The sequence below is a fragment of the Macrobrachium rosenbergii genome, chromosome 37 (assembly GCF_040412425.1).
Source record: "Macrobrachium rosenbergii isolate ZJJX-2024 chromosome 37, ASM4041242v1, whole genome shotgun sequence".
NCBI classification, from domain to species: Eukaryota; Metazoa; Arthropoda; class Malacostraca; order Decapoda; family Palaemonidae; genus Macrobrachium; species Macrobrachium rosenbergii.
Window position 1 is genome coordinate 5,914,267 of NC_089777.1, and position 24,428 is coordinate 5,938,694.

The following is a 24,428-nucleotide window of genomic DNA, read 5'->3' on the forward strand; positions in this document are numbered from 1 at the left end:
TCAGTAGTCCTGCCATCTCTTTCACTTATGTTGCTACATTTTTTTTATTATTATATTTACTGCCGTCACAGTTTTGTTTCATTTCATTGTTGCTAAGCTAAGAGAAGTGCTCCACTTCCTCCAAGGGTTGTTTTTTTTTCCTTTGCTCTAACATGATCCTCTGTCTCTTAATCATTAGCTTTTTTTATACATGCTCCTCCACGACTATTTTTCAGACTAAATCTTCCTCGCTTTCTTTCTGGTAACTTTAATGTAGACTTAGTTGACATTGATTATTGGTCTCCAGGTAATTATAAGGCTTGGTGCTGATCCTTGAGAGAGGCTAAAATTTATCACGTTTGTTAGACTTGAAATATATGACGTTCTTTAGACTTTCCTTCACTATCATCATTTACAAATCAATCACTATCTTCATTTAAAAATCAAGTTTCATTTCCTCTACAGACATTTTCCAATTTTAAAGAAGTCTTTTATAATGCTTTACTCAGGATTAATGTGAAATTCGTATCCTTTCCTTATAGATAAATCGTCATCATAGTGGAGTATTACCGCCTGGCCTTGGTGGTAGTAACATCCCAGGCATGGGAGTGAATGTTCCCGGGGGCATTCCAGGAGGGGCAGGATCCCCAGGGTCATCAGGATTCACTTTTACTCAAGATCAGCACATGAGGATTATCTTGGGTACCCGGTCCCCTGAGCCCCGTCCTCGTCGTAATGGTATTGTCACCAATCCCAGCCTTAAGGCCGCTCACGCAAAGGCCGCTCATCTCCTCAGGAATGGTCTTAGTGGTCGCCCAAGACAACCCCCAGCCCGCCCTAATGGACTCCCACTTAAAAAAGAAACACCACTATGACCGTAAGTTTTAGCATGCTCAGTATTTTTTTTTTATAGATACTGTTGAGTATTGTAGTTCATATTATCAGACACCACGCTACTTACAAATGAGTAATGTTTCAGACGGGTGTTTGTATGTTGAATTGTTTGTAAGTTGGTTACTGTAAATATGTAGGGTGGTGTCTACAGTCAGCCCTGACAGCATGATCATTTGATTTACAAATTTTTGCTTGTGCAGTATTTACTTTTTAAAGAATAAATATTACAGTATAGTATTAAAATGGTATTCACTCCATAAGAATATTTAAAAATCAAAGTGTACAGTTAAGAATTCAAAATATTGATAAGCACTTTCACAATTTTTGGAAACTGGCTCTTACTGGGTGGCAAAACAAGCCCACAAGTGTTCTGCTGGGGGAGAAACTGAATCATTACACACAAAATTGTTTACCTGTCTTGTGTATGGGCACTGCGTACACAGTCAGGCTGGGAATATGTTTACATCCAGTGTTCAGCTAGCCATGTTCTGATCAGTTTTGCTACCACATTGAGCTAGTTTTAGACATTTAAAGTGTGTTGTGAACAAGTGAACTCTGAATGTGGTATTAAATGAATGTGTCCTTTTGCATTTGTTTGAAATGTGAATTTCTTTATTGATCCCAGTTGAAGTGCAAGAGTGTGTGTGTGTGTGTGTGTGTGTGTCGGGGGAGTTGGGGGGGGGTTAGACTTCCAAGCTTAAAAGAGTTAGGAAGAACTTGGCTATTGAGGTTAAATTGGATCATAGCAATGAAAGACAATGTGCCAATAGCATCATGAAGGCACTTATGCTTGTCCAATGAATGGTGTTAATAGTCTTTCAGAGGATGCCGTTGTTGCTGTGGGTCTGAACATTTACTTCTTTAGTGCTAAGAGGATCACCATGGTATGTGACCCATCATGGAGGGGATGGAGAGACACTTCTATCTGCTTTCAAGATATGAACTAGAGGTGGTCAGATTATCTTTCCAAATGACTATAGAAAAAGCTCTCTGTTTGCTAATCTCAGGGATAAAGCTAAGAAATGCAGATTACAGGGGAGGTCATAATTTTTATGAAATCATGGGTGGTAGGGGTTTTTAGAAGTGAGCTGGTGTTGCTTACTAATGACATCATGGAACAGTGGATTCATGTTGGTTGCAGTGCCAATTAAATCTTGAAGACGGATGAGATGGGTCTGACTTAGATGACCAGTAAGATTTTCTTTGCCCAAGAAGAGAGGACTGCTCCTGAGTCCAGACTGCCAAGGATTGTATCACCCTTGGGAAATGTTTAACACACCTTAACTGGTTGCTCTTTAGTGTAGATAATGCTCCAAGTTATCCCAAGGCTATGAAGACTGGCGCCAGTATATTAAGATGTTTTTTCTTCCAACACAGCCTTCCTCATCCAGCCAAACCAAGGAATCATCATGACATTCAGAGCATTCTATTACCAGTAGACAGTAATGACTTTGGTCCTTATTTTTCAGTGAGACCCCTGATGGGACATTACGGGAGTACTGATTGAACTCCAGCATAAAGGATTGCTTTTGGCTTCATCATTGATACCTGGGATGAAGTCCAGCCTTCTGCATTGAACTCCATCTGGTGTAAGTTCTGCCTGAATGTGTTAGTGACTTAAGGGTTTCCCTTCTGTGGTGACCATTTGCAAAGACATTGTGAGTTTGTTGCTCCAGGTCAGGTTTGATGAGTTGGATGAAGAAGACATTGCTAAGCTGCTCAAGAGTCACAGCAAGCCACTCCCCAATGAGGGGTTGATTGCAGTTTAGTAGGAACTTGGCATAGATCACTACAAGTTCAAGGAAGAAGATTTAGACGTTCTCAGTGTCAGAAATGAATTTTTAGCATCCCATAGTTTGAGGATGCATTTACTTTCATGGAGGAGGTTGATCTTGACACCTCTAGGAGTGGTATGACAGCATCAGTGATCTGTTGGCTCTTAAGCTATATGAGATGGGAGAGAGGTAATATGCCCAGCTTTTGATGATTTGCAATTGCTTTTCCATTTCCTCCTCTCTTGCTCATTTCAGCTCTTCATGTCCTTGACTTTTGACATCGGCGCCTCTCTTTATCCATTGCTTCCACGTCCATCTTCTTCATGGCAGTTATTCACCAGAGCAGCTACCCCTCCCTCAGTGTGCTTAATCTGAGTCGTGTCCCACTAGCCCCGACGTGCCCATAACCCAGGCATGCCCTCCTCCCCAACCACCCCACCTTTTACAGATTTATAGTCTGACTTTTTAAGTTGATTTAGAAAGTATTCTTTGTATTTGGCACAAAAAATGATAGGTTGCTGCAAAGGCATTGGTTGGTTGTTATCATGTGGAACTTTACCATATTGTACCCCTGAATATATTTGGTAATTTTGAAATGATTCGTAATCAACTCTACTTGAATAACAGTAAATAAAATGTCATTCCATGGATGGGATGCTACTGTAAGGTTTTTCCTTTGTGGCTGGTCATGATGAATGCATTCTAATTGTATTGCCAAGGCCTCTCTTCAAGTTGCAGACCTCTTGAGTGTCTGGGAAGATGAGTAGTCAGTTTTAGCTGTTGACATGACTGCCTATGCTTCTTTCTGCAACAAATGTCACTGGTTTGATGTTCCTATGTTAATGGAATCACAGACCCTCTTTGAGTGAACCACCATTAGGTTTGTAATTTCTAGGTTTTGTCTTATTTTTGATTGAACAGGTTGGGGGTGATGCTGCCTTTGCTTGCCTAACTTTGGGAGGAAGAAGTACTACTTATTGTTAGAATGACATAGATGAGATGTCCTCCAGGATTTTATTTGTTGTGTATAGAAAGAACAGGAAAGTGTACCACACCTTCTCATTTTATAAATGGTTCTTTTGTCAATTACTTGTAGTTGTAGGAGATGAAAGGTAGTGACAGTACCTTAATTGGAAAAAGCTACCAAGGCTGTAAATTTATAGAGACCAGATCATACAGTATATGTTATGCATGTTTTTCTAGTTTAATATTACTGTTTAAATCATATATGTAGCTTTTAGGTTTGTATTAAAGGAACATGTATAATGCATTTAGTATCTTATGTAATCAAAATCACTTTAATTTTCAGAAAGATACAAAATGTTGAACCTTTACCTTGGTATCAAGGACTGGAGTGAAGATGCAGACTGTCACTGATAGGAATGAAAGCTTTAATTGTAGAATTCAATATGTATATGTCTGGAGTGCAACTAGAATTGACCTCCTTTTAATGGCTGTTATGTATCAAAAGGTATGTATTGTGTATTTCTTCCTGATATCTTGTAGTAGTATGTATTGTGTATATCTTGTATTTCTTTTTGAATGTTTTTTTTCCTTTTAGACATATGTATATATGAGTTAAATTTTCTGCACTGCTCATTTTATTTCTAATTGTATTTATTCTAGGTGTGTTTTTTTAACTGAAAGGCTTTTTAGAACTTCACAAATTCAAGCGAAGATGCAGTCCAATTCTATCCTAATACAATTCAACTTGTATTTTAATATTTTACTCATATTATTATTTATTTATTTATTTATTTGTTAATTTATCTGTTTTTCAGATAAGAGATCTCCTCTTTCTGTATTTCCCATTACCCTCTGTTACTTCTTTCAAACGAACACCATATTCTTTGGAAGCTTGAATTTCAAGTCAATGGCCCCTGTGGTGGGCTTGTTCCATTTGAATAGGGTTTCATCTTCTGAATAATAATAATAATAATAATAATAATAATAATAATAATAAACCAAAAGATGAAGGACACGATCAGGAAAGAATATATGCAGAGACTTGAGGCGATACTCAAGTCAAAACTCAACGCTGGAAACATGATGAAAGCCATAAACACATTGGCAGTACCAGTAATCAGATATAGCGCAGGAGTAATGTAGTGGACGAAGGCTGGACTCCGCAGCATAGACCAGAAAACTAGGAACACATGACAATACACAAAGCACTACACCCAAGAGCAAATACAGACAGACTTTACATAACATGAAAGGAAGGATGGAAAGGTCTACTAAGCATAGAGGACTGCATCAACATCAAGAGCAGAGCACTGGGGCAGTATCTGAAAACCAGTGAAGACGAGTGGCTGAGGAGTGCTTGGGAAGAAGGGCTGATAAAAGTAGATGAAGACCCACAAATATACAGACACAGGAGAATGAATAACAGAACAGAGAAATGGCACAGCAAACCAATGCACAGACAGTACATGAGACAGACTAAAGAACTGGCCAGCAATGAAACATGGCAATGGCTACAGAGGGGAGAACTCAAGAGGGAAACAGAAGGAATGCTGATGGCGCCACAAGATCAGGGTCTAAGAACCAGATATGTCCAAAGAACAATCGATGGAAATAACATCTCACCCATATGCAGGAAGTGCAGTATGAAAGATGAGATCATAAACCACATAGCAAGCGAATGTCCAGGGCTTGCACAGAGGTACAGTAGTACAAAAAGAGGCATGATTCTGTAACAAAAGCCCTCCACTGGAGCCTGTGCAAGAAACACCAGCTAGCTTGCAGTAATAGGTGGTACGAACACCAACCTGAGGGAGTGATAGAAAACATTCAGGCAAAGATACTTTGGGATTATGTATCAAAACAGATAGGGTGATATGTGCCAGTAGACCAGACTTGATGCTGATTGACAAAATCAAGAAGAAAGTATCACTCATTGGTGATGCAATACCATGGGACACCAGAGTAGATGAGAAAGAAAGAAAAAACTGATAAATATCAAGACCTGAAAATAGAAATAAGAATGATATGTTATAAGCCAGTGGAAATTGTACTCATAATCATAGGAACATTAGGCACGATCCAAAGGTCCCTGAAAAGGAACCTGGAAAAACTAGATGCTGAAGTAGCTCCAGGACTTAAGCAGAAAAGTGTGCTATTAGAAACAGTGCACATAGTGAAAAAAGTGATGGACTCCTAAGGAGGCAGGTTGCAACTCGGAAGCCCGACACTATAAATACCACCCAGTCGAATAGGATGACTGAGATAGAAAAAATATATAATAATAATAATAATAATAATAATAATAATAATAATACAGGTTTTGTTAAACAAAGTGGCAGTTTCAACAGCATTTAGTTTATATAGTAAACGCTCAATTCGTCTTATCAATTGTTTTTCTTGTGCTGAAATGGTTGCAAGCAATTGACTGATATTCATATCCGATGGTTTAGTGATGTGTGGGAGAACTACCTCCTACACATCACTAAACCACCGGACATGAATATCAGTCAATTGCTTGCAACCATTCCAGCAAGAAAAACAATTGATAAGACGAACTGAGCGTTTACTATATAAAATAAATGCTGTTGAAACTGCCATTTTGTTTAACAAAACGTGTATTAAAGAAGGTCTTTTTCCTAATTTTACAAATAATAATAATAATAATAATAATAATAATAATAATAATAATAATAATAATAATAATAATAATAATAATAATAGTAGTATTTGAAGTGGAGAGTTTTAATATTAATTATGATAAATTGTACAGAATAGGAATTTACCTGATTTGTCCTAGTTCTTTGGAGTGAAATGAAAGTGACTCATTGTCTCCATTTTCACTCTGGTGCTTGTGTGAATATTTATTGCAGTGGGTGTTTAGTTTGCCAGTTCAGTCTGATTTTGTATGTTCCCCGCTTTGACCTTCTTTATGGCTGTAAAAGAGCAAATGGAATCTGCCATACTGTTCTGCAGGTACACAAATTATAATGCCTTGAAGAGAAGAGGAAGCATTTGGAAGAAGAGGCTTAACCACAAAGGTGAACTTAAAAAAAGGATTTTGACAAAGGAAAAATCTATTTCTGGGGAGGGGCCCGTGTCACCCGGTGAAATAATCCATTCAGCACTTATTTCTAGGTAATTCCGTTGCTAGATACCAGAGAAAAGCTAAATGTAAAGCTGGGGTTACTACCCCCAGAGCGAGCTCCAAGAAATGGAGTCATATATGGTAAAGGGTGAGATTGTTACAATCACGGGACCCTGCCCTATGAAGATTCCCAATGTCAAAAGTCCCAACGAGAGAGGTGCCGATACAAGCCCATGCACTACTCATGGACTGTACACAAGGCAACACTAGTCGCATTCCATGTTAGCACCCACCCCACTAGAATGATGTTTACCATGGGAGGGAGAGAATGAAAAACAGGGTGGGTCACAGGGTGACACGGGCCCTCCCAGAAATAGATTTTTCCTTTGTCAAAATCCTTTTTCTGGATCGGGGACCCGTGTCAGCCGGTGAAATAATAACAGAGAAATAAATATCAATCTTATGCTATTAAAGACTTTAAATAGAGACGTTGAAAACTAGGGGTGAATTCCACCCTGAACATTAGTAAGGTCCTCGAAATTCATGTAATGAAAATAATGTAAGTGGCCACCGTCTAAGATCATGAGCTTTGGAATTGAACCTGAATAGGCTTGTATTAAGAAAATACTTGCTGCCTAATAGCAGACACAATGACAGTACCCCTCCCCTTTTCAAATAAAGAGAGGACCTGACAAAATTGCGAGGTCCAGTAAAAAAGTGGATCTGTACAGAGAGAAAGCGTAAACGTAACTAGCACATGCGCTGGCCATTGCCTTTTAATTCAGAGTTGTGAGGGAGTTAGAGTGCCTTATTGTAATATCTACTGGAAAAATGATACATCACAGCACAACTTTTAACCAGGAAAGAAGTGCCAGGTACATGAATGGATTCATAGCGGAGCCTAGACCAATAGAAAAAATAAAATGCATTTGAAAAGTAGAATGACAAATTTTTGTAATTAATATTTATTTGCTTTCAAAACATTAAACAAACGTAATTGAATGACCTTGCTGTCCCAGTGGTTGGCTTTTAAAACTAAATCTTTCATTGAATTTATTGCATAGGCAAAAAATCCATATATTTCTGGAAATAACTATAATCTGTACCCCTGCCATCACCAAAAAGCAAATTCTGCTCAGTACCTGCTTCTACTTAATACTCTTTTGTGTCTTCTGCTCAAGACCAACCTTTTCTTGCCCTCTCTGTCATATGGAATACAAATAAGGTGACAGTAGTAAAGATCCTAATAATCTAGTTTGAATGCATTAAAATGTGATAATAATACTAGTGGTTAATGAACATTGATGTACATATTGCACAGTAAATAGTTAACCTTGAGGAACTCTTGGGTAGGCCAGACCAAGTTGATCTCGTCTGTGTTGTGGTTTATCAACTTCTTTTTGCCTGGGATCCCTGTCACCAGCTGTATTTTTTGCACCCATAGAAGGGGTGGGGGGCTACTTTCAGCACTGTGTTTGCTTATATCACCCAGAAATTGCTTTCAGGCCTGAGAGGAAGCAAAGTGGAAGGAGTTTTGCAATTAATAATGTTACATGGCCAGTTAATTGTGTGCAAGTCTCATAACTGTATGAGAGGAAGCTTGTGTTAGACATGTTTGTTACATCATCCTAGTGTGGAAGACATTACTAGAATGTGTACGTGGACATGTTGTGGTGAAGAAATGATTTCATTTTAGGTTATGCAGTGCAATAGATTGTGGGTTTGATAATTTTCCTTAAGGGTGTAACTCAGGTGTCTCTTAATAAAAGTTACTGGTGATCACTTCTCCAATCCTCAGTTGTAATGCACACTGTGTTCTTCAACAGTCTTGATAATGTTATTTAAAAAAAAATGGTTCATTATCACCATAAGTTGTCTTCTGTAACCATATATTTTAGTGTTATCTACTGAGAGTTCTGTGATGTAATTTGTACGCTGTAGTCAGACATACAGTGCAACACCGACTTACGGCTACACCGACTTATGACAGATTCGATCTTACGGCGCTTTTTCAGTGCTGTTAACAGCGTTTTACAGCACTGTTACTTGATATTGCATCAAGTTAGAGCGCCATAAGTGCCGTTGACAGTGCTAACGGCAAGAATAGGCAGCAAGTTGACGGTGCTGTAACTTTATGCAACATCAGGTTACGGCACCGCTTAATGGCGAAACAACTTGCGGTGGAAATCAACTGGCAGCGTGATGCTGGAACGGATCCCCCACCGTAAGTCGAGGACCTATTACCTAGCTAGGGTTCATTAAATCATTAATAAGCTTAAGGAAAATAGGGTTAGTACAAATGTTTTGCCATACATTTGCAGTCATAGAGCTAGACAGAGAATTGTTTGCACTGAAGAACTAAAATGGGGAACAATAATTTAATTGTATTGTGTGCTCATTTATATTATGTCCGCAAAATATTTAATTTTTCTACTTATGTTATTAAACGAGTCTTATTTTGACAGGTAAGTGACCAAACTGGAGGCCTGTTAATAAATTGGAAGAAGGTCTACGTTGCAAAAGTAAAATAAGTACCACTGCAGGTGTAGATATGTTTGTTTCCATGTTTATAATAAAGGAACACTACAAAAGTTTATCATTCTAAATGTAACAATGATTTGCTTGCTTATTACTTGTTTGTTGGAGAATCTATTTGGAAATACTAGTCGTATAGTGATAATAATCTGTGTTAATATGAGATTTTGTGACAGTTTGACATCTTTATCCTGTAAGGGTTTTTGAGATATCTGTGAATTGACACTGTGGCCCAGTCATGGAATTCATTCAGTATTGAAAGATAAGACACCAAGGGTCTGGCCTCTGGACACTTGCCAGATTTTGTATGTCTATTACTACACAGTTCTAACGATGAAACATTGCTCATTTCCCTTCTTGATATTTACCTTTTGGGTGCAACATTTAGTTTTTAAGATGGTTTTAAACTGCGGTGGAAATTATGTTTAACATGTTGGTACTCTGCTGTGCTTCATGGTTTTGTATTTTGTAAAGACTCAATATATAATTATGTATACAACACATATACCACATAAAGTGTACACAGAGCTATATATGCCATGCACACAAAATGTATGTACAGTTTGTAATGAATCAATCGTAAAAGGCAAAGCCTGTCAGGCATTGTTTACCAATATCTTTTAAATCTGGCATAGAGCTTATCTTCTCTTTGGTCCAACCATTTCGGAAGTTACCATGGTTAGGAGCAGTGTTGTTCATGAATAACTGCCCTCTCCTGAAAGAAGGAACAGCAGTTGCTATATCACAGACCAGCAGTGATTATGAACACTGCAGTTAGTATGTTTTTACATTTTTGTTATTCTACCATTTCATATTTACATCATTTAATTTTTTCTTCACTCCATAATTCTCTCACTGAGAGCACTGTGGTGCATTGCCTTTGTGTGCGCTATAATTGAAGGCAGTTAAAAATACTCTAATTTTATAGGTCCAGAAAAAAAAAGAGGAGGATAAAAGTTGGTAGCTTGTATTTATCACCAAGTACCTTCCTAGTAGAGCTAAACTTAATGAGAACTGTGTGCAATTTTTTGGGTTAAGGTTATAGAATAAGATGCCAGTTTATAGAAAGGATTATAAAGGTGTTTCAACCTTAATTTTCATTCTGCAAGTTAAGTTGTTGGCTAGAGGAAATCGGCATATATAAAAAGTTGTGACTGCTTCATACATCTTTTAGTGATAAAAGTTTTATTTATGAAGGCTATATACTCCCTTTCATTACTGTTATATTGTTATGGTTGTTATAACAGTAAACAACTCTAATTTTAGAATACTATTCTTTTCCATAAGCTGGTTGACCTTTGCCTTCCTTTCCTGTATATGAATTAGGATCTCAGATTGATACAGTGGGATGGAACGGCACTTAAGGATTCCTTATGCAGATAAGAGATGTGCATTCTGGAGCGGCATTCATTTGAGTTTCCTTTTCATGTCAGAGGGTGAATGTGGATGTAAACTACTTTTTTTCCCATTCGTTGGACATTTAATCTTTCCTTTCTCAAAGAAACAAGTGTTTGATGTTTGGTGAAAATGTTCAACAACAACCTGTAACTGCTGAAATGAATGGCAACAATTACAGTCCATTTGAGAGTGGCTGATCATGGAAGCTGATCAGTAATGTAACGTTTCAGAGTTCATAATCAAGATAAAATGTAATCTCTACTTTGCTGTCTAATATAATGTGGTGAAATGTTTACACCTGGGTAACACTCTTTCTTGCATGGCATGTATCATTTTTAAATGTTTTGTTCATTTTATGTCGAGTAGTATATAAAAAAAAAAAGATTCACTGATAACATGTTTTCATACTCTTATGATGGGGATTTAGTATGATTCCCTGTTATTTATCGACATTGTTTTTGTTTTGTCAAGTAGTATAAAAAGATTTACTGAGAACATGTTTTCTTACTGTTATGAAGGGGATTTAGTACGATTCCCTGTGGTATTTATCAACATTGCTTTTTTTAAGTTCTACCAATCAAAATGGTGCTGCAATTCCAACTGTAGCAGTTTTCATGAGGTACACAAACTGGGTTATTTAGGTTGTCAAGGCATGGTATTGGGAGTTTTGTCAACACTAAAGTTCACTGTAAATTAGCTTCACTTATGTATGGTTGTGTCAAGTTAATGCAGTACTCATTGCTTTCACTGGCTCTCAGAACAGTGAATACAGTATGTTTTTTCTTGCTATATTTGTAACTGCTTGCCATTTCAGTACCGAAAACACAAAGTTTTAGTAAACCAAATATATTCATATATATCTATATATATGCTGCTAATATAAATGTGATATATAAAAAATGAACTCTTGTTGTTCTAGTGATGATAATGTTTTGAGTCAGTTACACTTTAAATTTCATTTAGTTCCTTTTGTAAGGGAAGGTCATGTTTTTATAGGCAGTGTCTGTGACTTGCATCTTCTTGTTAAAGAAGGATACTCAGGTGATGCTGTTAATGGTAATGGAACCATGATTTGCACATCTCTGATTGTCTCATACTTAATTATGTATATATACTGTATACTTTACGTAATGGAGCCCTGTACTAGTCGTTTAGCCGTGTGTTGTATTGGTAATGTGCATATGTAAAAAGTTGCTTCCACATGCACATGTACAGATAGCAATATTCTTATTAAAATATACCTTACAGTGTATTATTGCAAGGTCTACAGCTCTAGATGTGAGTGTGCAACATCAGTTATTGAACGGTTATTGTATAACTCTAGCGCATAGAGTAAACCAGTGGTTTTCTCATCTATTATGTAAAGTATTTCTTATGGTTGAAATTTGATCCCAGGTTTCTTGTTCTGATCATCTTGAGTAGCTTCTACTCCAGTGATGATTTCAGTCATATTTGTTTATTTTAATGGAAATTTTTGGTGTTGCAAAACCACCAGTTTATAAAATTTGCCTATTCCAGATTTTGAGTTTGTGTATTATATATAGCTTTGTTTAGTATACTCTTATTAGTAGAACAAATACTTAATTTTACTTCCACCCTCAGTCTTTCATATCTAGTGCATACCTTTGTTCGTCAGTATTTCCCTTCTGGAGCTCTCTAAGTTACCAGTATTTTTCTTGGACTCTCTACTGTGACCAATTCTGTAACTTTTCATTCTGCTTTTGCTATTTTATTTATGCACACAATGTAATGGATTATGTAGAGAATTCTTGAAATTTATTCCTTTGTTTTCCGAGATTTGTTATAATACAAGTCTCTTAATTTGCACTTTCTTTTCAGCTTGACAGCAGTTATTTTCAGCTGTGAACATGCCTCTTGTGATATTTTGACATTAGCACATCCATTATTTTGTGCATTTCCTTTCTTGAGGTCACCTCCCTTTACCAGCCTGCGAGAGCCAAGGTTTTTATAACTATTCAAGCAGTATAATTTACTAGAAGATTTGCTCTTATGAAATCTGTTTCTTTCTTTAGCTCTTAAGGAGACCATTGGTTTGGTATGTATGTGAATAGTTTTGGCATCTGTATTTGCCAATCACTCACAAATTATTTAAGCCCCTTTTTATGTTTGGTGCTTCATTTTACATATGAATCTTTCATTCATTTTCTATTTTTTTTTTTATTGCTTTCCAGTTTTTTTAACCTTTGTTTCCGGTTAAAAGAATGACACATATATTATTACTCATAAGTATGTAAGAGCAGATTTTCATTAAACCCTTTTATGTCTTATCCTTACTTTTGCATCGAACGTGAAATGATGTATATTTCTTGTTTGTGCTGCTTCAGTGTTTTCTTCTCAGGTCTCTTTTGCAGTAACCCTAACAAACACTTCAAACTTTTTTTAAGTATAGATATTTTACCTATTACATGGAATGAAACTTCACTTTTCATTTAATGCAACTGTTTGCTGTTATAAATCAAACTGCTTTAAATGTGTAAGTCATAAATGGGTCAAATCAAATTGTTTTTCTTACATGTCAACAAAATTTTAACAGACTGTCATTAATTTCCTTGATGTTTTTTTATATCAGTGTAAATATATTTGTGTGTTCATATTTTAATAATGTGCTTCTTATATGTTGCATATATGTAGGACAAAGTAATAAATGCACTGCATAGACAACATTTATATTTTTCCTTATGCAAGGGAGGCATTATTAGGTCATTGTGAATGATATGAAGATGGATGCATTCTCGTGCACCAAAAGTATTTCACAATACAGCTGGGCTCCAAGTTTACAATGAGTTGCATTTCACTGTGACCAGTCACAAAGCAGTAACCTTACAAGGTGAAATAAAGATTTAGGCAAGTGACTCAACCACCTAAATGGCTAATCAATCAAGGTCATTTTCACCACCGTTCCCCTTAAGAGCCAATAGAATTTTAAGAGGCAATATTCACAGACAACTTCCTCCAGCTCTGGAATTTCTCCCCTCCAAGGATTATGCATTACACTTATACAATAGAACATAATAAATAAAGGTCTGAATTTACAAATTTTAAACAGCCATACAAATCTTTCTCTGGTGTAGGGATTTGCTTAAATATTTTCTTTATCAAACAAGGCAGTTTTCTTTACCCAATAATGAACTTATTTCAACACAGGAATTGCCTGCAATAGGGTTAGCTGTCAAAATTACAGAAAATGCTCTCCCGAGAAATATAACAAATTACAAAGAAATTTGTAGTTTTCCTAACAATACATCATATGACAGGATATCCTTAGATGCGCAGATGGCTATGAATAGACTTGCTTTGAAGAATACCACTACCTACTTAAGGCCTACGCAGGCCTCTGCGACTCCAATTTGTTCTTAGCCGTCGTGTCAACTAGACATGCTAGTTATGTGCTCTGCGTATTTTCAACTTGCTTTGTTTTGTTAGACTTTATCTTTTTCAACTTGTCTTCACCAAAATGTGTAGTGTTGCTTTTATGAGCGGTTAGACAAGCCTTTTCGAGTGTTTTCAGTGTGTTTTCCCCCCCACCCATGACAGTTATGGTGAAGCCAGTGTCTTGTAGATGTATGAGGGTTACAGGATAGGGAAGGCTTGTGGAAAATTCTTGTCTCCTCTCTCAGTTAACCCGCATTCAGTATGTTCAAAGTGCACAGAGGACAGGATTGCTCTTGAACATTAACTTGTCGGGAGTGCGAATCATGGACAACTCAGTGGGAAAAGTTTGAACAGAGGGGGAGGAAGAAACCTTTTCTTCCATAGAGAAACCTAACCCCTCCATTACCTGCATCCCTATTCCTCTCTTTGGATCTGGCTGAATGGAGGGAACACGTAAACATCCAAGTTGTCCCAGTGATGCTGAAATGTGTCTTGCATTATAGCTTTTATTTGTCTGGGACCGGAGAGCGGTACAGGGGTAGCTTGTGATTCATTGACGTTGCGAACACATCTAGTGTGGGGCCCACCCACAACTTGAACAGTCTGTTCACTAGTGATTGTTCCAAGGACCATTCTGTTCCCACTACCTGGTCCGTCCTACTCAGAGTGTCTGCCAAAACGTTTTTCTTTCCTGGAATGTCTCTAGAGGTCAGAGTCAGTCCCTTGGCTTCTGACCGTTTGTGCATCTGAACCGCAGGTCGATTCAGTTCACGGGAAATAATTCCCGTTTGTTCAAGTATGTGACAACCGAAATGTTGTCGCTCGTAATGACTGTTGTCTTTCTTCTTGAAAGTAATGCAGAGCCAACCAGGCTACTTTCATTTCCAGGACATTGATGTGTTCCTGACATTCCTTTCCGCTCCATTTCCCTGAAACGCGCCTTCCGTTTAGGTGGGCACCCCACCCCCTTTGGGATGCGTCTGAGAACACTAGCATCTCTGGAGCAAGTGGCTTAGCTGTATTCCCTGCAAATGGTTTTGTGGATCTCTCCACCACTGTTGTAATGGCAATCAGGTCCTTTTCTGATATTTTCTGATCCTTGTCCTTTTCCTTTAAATTCCATTGCATGGAATGTGTGTGGGCTTTGCTGCTCGGTACCAGTTTTAACAAAGACACCAATTAGAATTTGCCAATTCTTCGGATTAGAGGGGAAGCTGTTCGATATATTCAGGAACTTATCTACTCTTTTCTGTGATGGAAAGGCCTTTGACTTCTGAGTGGTTATCATCATGCCCAAATATCTGATGTTTTGAGTTGGAATTGAGTCCAATTTCTTGTAGTTGGCCAGAATTCCCAGGGTCTTGCACATTTTCAATACTAAGTTCGTGTCTCTCCTGGCATGTTCTGCTGTTGGTGCCAGAATGAGCTAACTGTCCAAGCATTGTTGTAGATGAATTCCTCTCTTGTGGGCCCATTCTGAAATCAGTTGAAGGACTTTGGTGAATACTTGGGGAGCTGTCACAAGGCTGAAGCAGAGACCCCTGAACTGATATGTGATTTTTCCAGAGACAAAATTTAGGAATTTCCTGGGGGAAGGATGTAGTACCGGGATTTGGAGATATACGTCCTGTAGATCCATTTTTGAAATTTTTTCACGATCTTCAACAGTTCACCCAATTACCAAATTTTCAAGTTGTTATATATTAAGAAAATTTATGATCTTCATATATAATAATGGATTGCAATAGGTGAAACAAAATGAATTAATGATAAAATCATTAGGAAAGAAACCTTTGGGACAGCTGTATGCGAGAAAGAATATCAATTTAGCGATCTGGTTAAACTGTTCATTCATAATAAAAACTGTTAACTGTAAGAACTGAAAATTGTAAATTTCCATCATTCAAAATGTAAATGATGGGGTTACGTTTAAAGTTACCCTAACCCACCCACCCCAAAACAATTCTTGTGGGTCCCAAGTACAACTGAATACATCACGTACACATGCCAAGTACAACTGAATACATCACGTACACATGACATAAATTTACATAAATATCCAAAGATATAAGAATAAAGTGTACCTACTGTAATACATGTTGATTTCCAGCAAAGTTGTAACTTACTTTTCCCCTTTTCTGAGACTATTTGTATTCATCATGCTGTACCAACAGATTTAGTGCAAAGAAAAGAGGGGGATTATTCAGAAGAGCTCTTGGGTGAAACTCACTGGATGGAAAGAAGGGGCCAGGCAGCTTTTCTAGATGTCAGTGAGATGCAGTGAGGCTCTTCTGGGCTGAAATTGAAGGCTGGAACACACAAGGGAGACAGGGTGAGATATGAAGAGGCTCTTTTTGGGCCGAAATTGAAGGCTGGAGTACCCAAACAAGGGAGGCAGAATGAGTTTGCAGATGAGGAAACTACTGATGGCTGCAGTTTGTTCCAAGCATCTGCAATGTAGTCAACGGAATCCTTTGACGTTTGAAAAGTTCACCCAGAATTCCTTTATGGCTAGCACTGAAGAACCAAACTTCATTCATCATTCACTGCTGGTAATAACCATTAAAGACTGAGATGATGATTTGGTATGCAGGCTAAACAAAAGAAATGGTGTAATGAGGCATATAGAACACCTCTGTTTTCATACCTATTCTCCCCAGCCTTAGTGCTGTTGGGGGAGATTTCTGTCAGTGCATCTCAAGAAGGGCACTGTAGGCATTACTAAAAGGATGCTTGCAGCATCTCTTATTACTTTACCTCCACTCCTGCTTCCTTTCTTCAATCTTGCTGACCTCTCCAACTATTACTAGGGCTACTGTAAGGTTTTCTTCCAGTTCCTTTAGATCCTTTTACTTTATTTTCTTTATTTCTTACCGTGCTGTCCAACCACTCCAAATCCTCTTTTCACTGTCTTGCTGAACAGCCAAAAGTGCCCCAGCTCTCTGCTTGGCAGCCTAAATTTCATAGAATACAATCCCCAGCCTTGGAATGATTCAAAGCATTATACAAAAGAAAGAGGAATTGTTGAGAATCTCATTTCATTTAGCACACTGCTCAAACAGCCACCAAAATATAACCAACCATTTGGCAATGAATAATACCTCAACAGTAAATACAGAACCAAAATTGTGACTGCAATACGTGTGATGTACAAATATCATGGCAAAATGAAAATTATAAAAGTCTTAGGCATTAAAAGATTTCCTCACATAAAAATCAGACTGAAACCAACTTAAATTGATGTGAAATTAGTTATTACATGTCCACTGACCAATTTATTCATTACAAAGAAAGTAGTAACTCACTGTTGATATCTCTAAACAAATTAAATTACAAGACATTACAAGAAGCAAAAGCAAGCAGTAATGAAACAGAAATATCCAAAACAAATCAAAGTAAATATAATATGGCAAGAATAAAAAAAAGATGTGTTGTTTGAATTACAGGGAGTTTTGAAGTAAAGCATCCATTATTTCATGGCAAACCCATCAATCTAGCTTGGCCTTATTCACAGAGTCAATTCCCTACACATATATCTTCTGAAGTCTTGAAGACAGAAGGAACAGAATAGATTAAAATAGAACAGAATACAGAATTTAGGCCAAAGGCCAAGTGCTGGGACCTATGATTTGGATATTCAGCACTGAAAAGGAACAGAATAGCTGAAGTCGGCTGTCAACGCATGTGCACCTCCAACCCATTGGAAAGTAGTAACTGTATTTCTCGTACTTTCATGTCAACCCAAAAATTATATTTTTATAATAAAATAAAGTTTTACATATACTTAGCAAGCAATTACATAGCCATTAGTTTCTATCAACTGGCATCTAGAATTTTGAAAATCGCGGTAGCGCTACTTTTGTTTTGGCTATGCGAGTGACCCCGCCCACTTTCGAGGTAAGAGAGGAACCAGCTCAACAAACGAACTCAATATGTTTATGCCCTCCTAAACATGCAAGGGGAGGAGGGAGGGCTTTGATTATGTAATTACTTGGTTAGTAAATATAAAACTATTTTATTACAAAAATGTCACTTTTTATATAAGCTACTTACCAAGTAATTACGTAGCTGAATCCCACACTGGAGGAGGTGGGATGCATGGATTATCTACCCTAACACATTAAAAATTGTAATGTAAAAGAAATAGAATATTGCTAGCATTGGTAAAAATGCTTGGTTCCTTACCTGTTGAGAGAGCTGCTACAGAAAAGTAATGCCTCTGGACAGCGCTCATTTCAACAAATAGCTGCGTGGCGGTATAGCCAGGAGTCGCCTACTACATCAGTGGGATTCTTTGCTGCGGAGGAGTGTCCGATTGCACACAAAGAATTAACAAAGTTGCCCCTGCCCTGGGCACAGTACCATAGAACAAAGCCAGAGAATAAAAACACAGTCGCCTATTGCCAAAAGTTAAAAAGCACCATTACCCAACCACTAACAGAAAAAATAGGAAGGATGAAGGAAGACTTCTTACACTCCTTCTCCCAACACCATACCAGCAACCAAAATAGGACCCAAGGTACTGCAATTTTCATAAACAGTTTCAATTTCACATAAATAATGAGATGCAAACACCGATCTGCATATCCAAAACATTGTTTGGAAAAAATAAGAGGTGATAGAAAATTGTCTGAAAGCCAAGGATGTGGCTACCACCCTCACTTCATGCGCTTTTACCTTCACTAAAGGTAACACATCCTCCTCAATCTGTGAGTGAGCCTGTAGAATAAGATCCCTCATAAAAAATGCCAAGGTGAAAGCGGGCGAGAGGGATTCTTTACTGAGCACCACGGATCTTCTCTGTTCTAAGTAACTAGTATTTCAATGCCCTTACAGGGCAGAGTCCTTCCTACGTCCTCAGGACCTAGGATATCTACCAAACTTTTAATAATGAATAAACAAGGCCAGAGGTTGGAAGGGGTCTCATTTTTCGCTAAGACTCCTAGGGTAAAGGAGCAGATAGCGTTACCCTGAGAGAATCCAATCTTCTCATCAAAAGCGTGTAGCTCACTTACCTGCTTGGCAGTAACTAACGCTACAAGGAATAATCTTCCTAGTGAGGTCCCTCAAAGAGAAAGATTGCAGGGATTCAGAACGTGGTTGCGACAGCCACTTAAGAACCCTGTCTAGATTCCAGGCTACTAGTCTTCATTCTTTCTGTTTGGTCGTGTCGAACGACCTAATGAGATCAGATAGATTTTTATTAGAAGAGAGACCTATGCCTCTACATCTACATACAGAGCTCAACATTGCCCTGTAGCCTTTAATGGTTGAGGTAGACAGATTCCTGGAAGACGAGATGTTGTCTCTCCTGCACCAGTCACGGAAGACTGTCCACTTGGCCTGATAACTTTGCTCGAGGAATGTCGTCTGCAACAAGCAATAGCATCTGCAACTGCCTTTGAAAATCCTTTCGCTCGTACCAATCTGTAGACAGTCTGAACGCAGTCAGAGCCAAAGTGGACAGTCTTTGATGGAACTGCCTTTATGTGGTTGTCTGAGTAGTTTGGGTTTTTAAGGCAACAGCCTTGGAAAATCCGTGAGAAGTTCCAACAAGTCCAGGAACCATTCCTGTGCTGGCCAGAAAGGAACTACTAGAGTCATTGTTACATTTCGATTATTTCAGAACTTATTTGTTACTTCTCTCACCATCTTGAATGGGAGAAAGGCGTAAAGGTCTTTGTTCGACCAACATAAAAGCACTGCGTCCGTTGCCCGTGGTCGCTGATCTGGTGCTGGCAAACAAACAGAGGGAGACCATGGTTCTTCGCGGTCACAAACAGATCTAGAAATGGCCTTCCCCACAGTTTCCATAACTAAGCACACAAGGGGGTCCAGAGGCCATTCCATGGGGAGAACTTGCTTTCGGCAGCTGAGTGCATCTGCTGATACATTGAATTTCCCCTGAATAAACCTGGTTAAGATCTGGGTTTGATTCTAATCTGCCCAAATGAGCAGGGCTCTTGCTGCTTGGCAAAGGGTAAATGAATGAGTTCCCGTTTTTAGACACAGGACAGTGCCGTGGTGTTGTCCTAGTGGATAGTCAGTCTTCCTGGATACGTCTGATGCAAATGCTCGCAATCCCCACTGAATTGCAGTAAGTTCCTTCACAGATATGCCATTTCCTCTGTTCTGAAGTCCAAAGGCCTGAAACCTCCATGTCTCCCAGGAGGGCTCCCCAACCTAGGTCTGTTGTGTCTGAATAAAACACTAGGTCGGGGTTCAGAGGAAGAAGCGACTTCCCTTGAGAGAGCTTGTCTCTTGATTTCCACCAAACAAAGTCCTCTTTTATTTCCTTCATAGTTGAAAAAATGAAAGAGTCCGGGTATTTCTTTCTGTTCTAACTGATTTTCAGAAAGAACTATAAGTTTCTCATGTGTAGCCTTCCCAGGGACATGAACTGTTCCATGGACGAGAAGGTCTCCAACAGGCTCATCCAGCTGTTCGCAGAACAGGACTGAAGGGAGAGAAATTTGTCTACCTTCTGAAGGCATGAGTCTATCGTTTGGGAGGAGGGAAAAACAGTAAAAATCCATAAGTTTATCCTCATCCCCAAATAAGCTATCTCCTGAGAAGGAGTCAGTTGAGATTTTGGAAAGTTTATCAAGAGGCCCAAACCCTGGGCGAGAAGAAGGGTCTTGTGAAGGTCCTCCGCACATCTGTCCTTCAACTGGGAGCGAATGAGCCAATCGTCAAGATACAGCAAAATGTTGACCCCATCAAATGTAACCATTTCGCTATTGGAGCTAGAACTCGCGTGAAAACCTGCGGAGCCATGGACAGGCCAAACCAAAGGGCTCTGAACTGGTACACCTTGTTCTGGAACACAAACCTTAAAAACCTCCTCGAGTCCTGATGAACTAGGAAATGGAAGTAAGCATCTTTCCTGTCTATCGAAATCATCCAATCTTCTAGGCAAATGGATGCAAGGACAGATGGGTCGTTTCCATTTTGAATCTTGTTTTCTGCACATACAAGTTAAGGGCACTCACATCCAGAACTGGCCTCCAGCCCCCCGAGGCCTTGGGGACTACAAACAGCCGATTCTAGAACCCTAGAGAGGAGGTGTCTTCGACTAGCTAGATTGCTTCTTTTTCAAGGGATGATGACACTTATTGGGAGAGGGCTGAAAACCTCTCGGAGCCTGCAGAGTAGGCCGTCAATAAGACGGGCTTGTTGGTTAAAGGTTTCTGCAGAAATGGGATGGAATAATCTTCTCTCAAGACTCACACAATCCAACTTTCTGCTCCTCTCGCTTCCCAGTGCTCCCAAAAGTGGAGGAGTCTTGCTCCCACAGATGTGCAGAGGACTAGATCTTCACTTACATGTAGGTGGTTTATTAGAGAACTTTTTGATTGCTTGAGGGGTGAAACGGGAGATTGTGCGAGGCCTGGGGAAGCCTCTTTGTCTGCCCCTACCCTGAGAGGGCTGAGGTTGAACAGGACAAACTCTCCTAGAGTTGAAGGCTGGAGTCTCCCTAGAGTGCCTCACTGATTGTGCGAGAAGGTCCTGAGTGGACTTTTTCTGCAGAACAGTAGCTTGAGGGAATAGGTGTTTCTCGTCATGTGGAGAGATGAGGAGCGTGGACTTCTGAGAAAGTGTCACTCCCTTCGTGGTGTAGGAACACCAAAGCTCCCTTTTCTTGAGAATACCCATCACAAACAGCGAGGATAACTCAAGTGAACAGTCTCCAATACCTTTATCCAGGCATGAGATGACCCCTAAAAAGTCCGAAGAGAAGTCTTCCGGAATATGTGGGTAATCCTTTATTTTACAGGCAAGGGCTTGTACTGTCCAGTCTAAAAAGCTGAGCGCTTCCAAGACCTTAAACAGATGCTTGATAAGGTGGTCCAATTCTGAGGTCAGAAACAAAATCTTTGCTGAATTAAACGCTGACCTTCTGGAGGAGCCAATCAACCCAGAAAGGTCTCCCTGGGAGGAGGCAGAATGGGGCCTGTCTGGTTGCATAAGATAAGTATCTCTGCGACAATCTAGACGGCAGACAACTAAAAGAGGCTCTTCCCCTCTCCCTCTTGCTCGAGAGCAGCTTTCCACTTCATATAGAGCTTTCTTAGCTGAAGAGGACAGCACCATTTTAGGTAGCCTTGAAGAAGGAGTCATCTGGTTGTCCATTAAGTAAGTCGAACCCAGTGACACTGGAGCTGCAGGCAAGAAAAAAATCTGGAAATGTCACCAACAAGAACCTGAGCAAGGAGGCATACGCCAAAGGAGGGGTAACAGGATCCACATCTTCTTCCTCCTCACAAGAAATGGGTGACAGCTCTGCAATAGGCTGCGGAGTCGAGGGCGTTTTCTTAATTAGGCCCAGGATATTATCCAATTGGTGTTGGATTGACTGAAAAGAAGGATCCACTACTGAGGGAGCCTGTTGCGCTGCAGAGAATGAAGAGCGAGACATGGCTAGGAGTGAAGCTGCAACTGCAGGAGCAGGAGTAGGCAGCGCAAAAGAAGAAATGGATACTGCAGAAGGCTAGGAAGAAATTGGGTGCTCAGAAGCAGAAACAGACTTGGGCACCAACAGACTGTCTTGCAGCAAATGCCAGACGGGCGACAGTGGGCGCTTGGGAGCAGATGGGCACTTAGGAGCCGATGGCCGCACAGTAGACGACAGGTGCTCGGTAAGAGCCACACAAGGAGCAGTACGTTCAACAGGCAACAGAAGCTCTGATGCCACCAGGCGCCAGAGACTTCTTCCCAGAAACCAAAAAAGATCCAGGCAATGCTGATTGCTCAGGAGCTACAGGTACAGGAGCTGGGCGCATGGGTGCCAAAGACTTCTTCCTAGAAGCCAAAGAAGATCCAGGTAATGCTGATTGCTCAGGAGCTACAGGTACAGGAGCTGGGTGCTAGTGAGTGCTCCGACACTACTACATCCCCAGGTGAACCCTCCGAAACTATGATGGGTGCTTAGAAGAAGATGAGGTCCTAGAAGCAGAAGAGCGCTTACGAACAGTAGCGCTCTTTGTAGACGGAAACTGTCCTACTAATTCCGGATGACCCTGGGAGAAATGTTCCGGGCTGTCCCAAAAACTACAGGATGACAGTCGCTCTGGAGAAGTTCCTTTGATCTTCTTAACCGGGACTGACGGCGGCTGAGACACACCCGGGGCATGCCTCTTCAGAGGGCGAGGCTTTCTTTGAAAACACCACTGGCGCCTAGGACTAGAATCACTGCTGCGTCTCCATGGAAGCAAATCGTCTTTCATCTAGTGCTGGAAACACTAGATGAAAAACGATCCACTTCCATGGAGACGCCTTTCCAATGGCGCTCCATCGTAACCTGGATGCAGCAACAGGTCCGACTGAGGGGGCGACTGCCTGTGGGCAGACCCCACCGACCTCCTTTGGGATACCAGTTTGGTTCCTCCTGGGTTTAGGGGAGTTTGCCAGGGACCTTTGCCTAGGAGAATCAGCGGGACAGACAGCCACCTCCTCCACTAACACTTCACCAGCAATTTTCACATTCACTTTGTCCATCAGGACTTTCACAGAAGCACCTATTTTCTCCATTGCATTAACCAATAACCCAACCTTAAGGTTAATTCTAGATTCAAGGCTGGTAATGGGATCGGGATCGGGAGTAAGGGAGCCAGGGTGTGGAGTGGTTGGTACAGACTGAGAAGAGGGATTGGGTGGAACAATAGACAGGGAATCAGAATTACCATCATTACAGGACTTAGCAGACACCTGACTAGGTAAAGTCTTCTTACTACTAGCTCTTGCCGCTGCCTTCCTCTTTTTGTCCCTGTCTAATTTGGTCAAATGACTACTCAAAGTCTTCAACATGTTACTATGCCACGAAACACATTCTTCACAAGTCAATTCAGGAGAACATATCTGACCCCTACAAGTCGTACGTATCTGGGTCATAGCAGGCTTTAGTCAGTCAAGTATTGCAGCCTTTACTGCAATACCTAAAACTACCAAATTGGACACTGCCAACAAGTCATGAGTCAAAAAGCCTCAAGTTAGTCAATATTCAGAAAGAAAGTCAATATCAGTAACAGTCTGATGAAAAAACCTGACACTAAGTAAATGTGCCAAAAAGGCTACCCTAAAGAGAATACTTCACCAATGATTCCAACAAGGTCAAAAGAGAAGAGAAAATGCCAAAAAACCGCTGCTGCCAATCACTGTATCCACACCATCAGCCGGATGAAACATATTGAGTTTGTTTGCTGAGCTAAATAGCTATGCAACTGCTTGGTAAGTAGCTTATATTCAAATTTTTTTCAACTACAGAATTTGGTTCTTGAAGTGTTGAAAAGACATTTAATGGTGTAGATTTTGTGCACTGAATAATCTGCTTTTGATGGGAAAAAGTATATGTGAATACAACCTCCAATTATTGGGATTAGTTTGTGCAAAGGTTACTTAAACTT

The 24,428-nt window shown here is 39.7% G+C and overlaps 1 protein-coding gene across 1 annotated transcript in view; it reads left to right on the plus strand.

The window, feature by feature from the left end:
* Positions 1 to 13,311, plus strand: part of LOC136825274 (ankyrin repeat domain-containing protein 50-like) — a 161,792-nt gene extending 148,481 nt beyond the window's left edge. The window contains 4 exon segments of the mRNA XM_067081350.1: positions 522 to 764; positions 766 to 856; positions 3,958 to 4,119; positions 9,165 to 13,311. Of these exon segments, the coding sequence (XP_066937451.1) occupies positions 522 to 764; positions 766 to 856; positions 3,958 to 4,025 (402 nt within the window). The 3' untranslated portion in view covers positions 4,026 to 4,119; positions 9,165 to 13,311.
* The last annotated feature ends 11,117 nt before the right edge of the window (positions 13,312 to 24,428 follow it).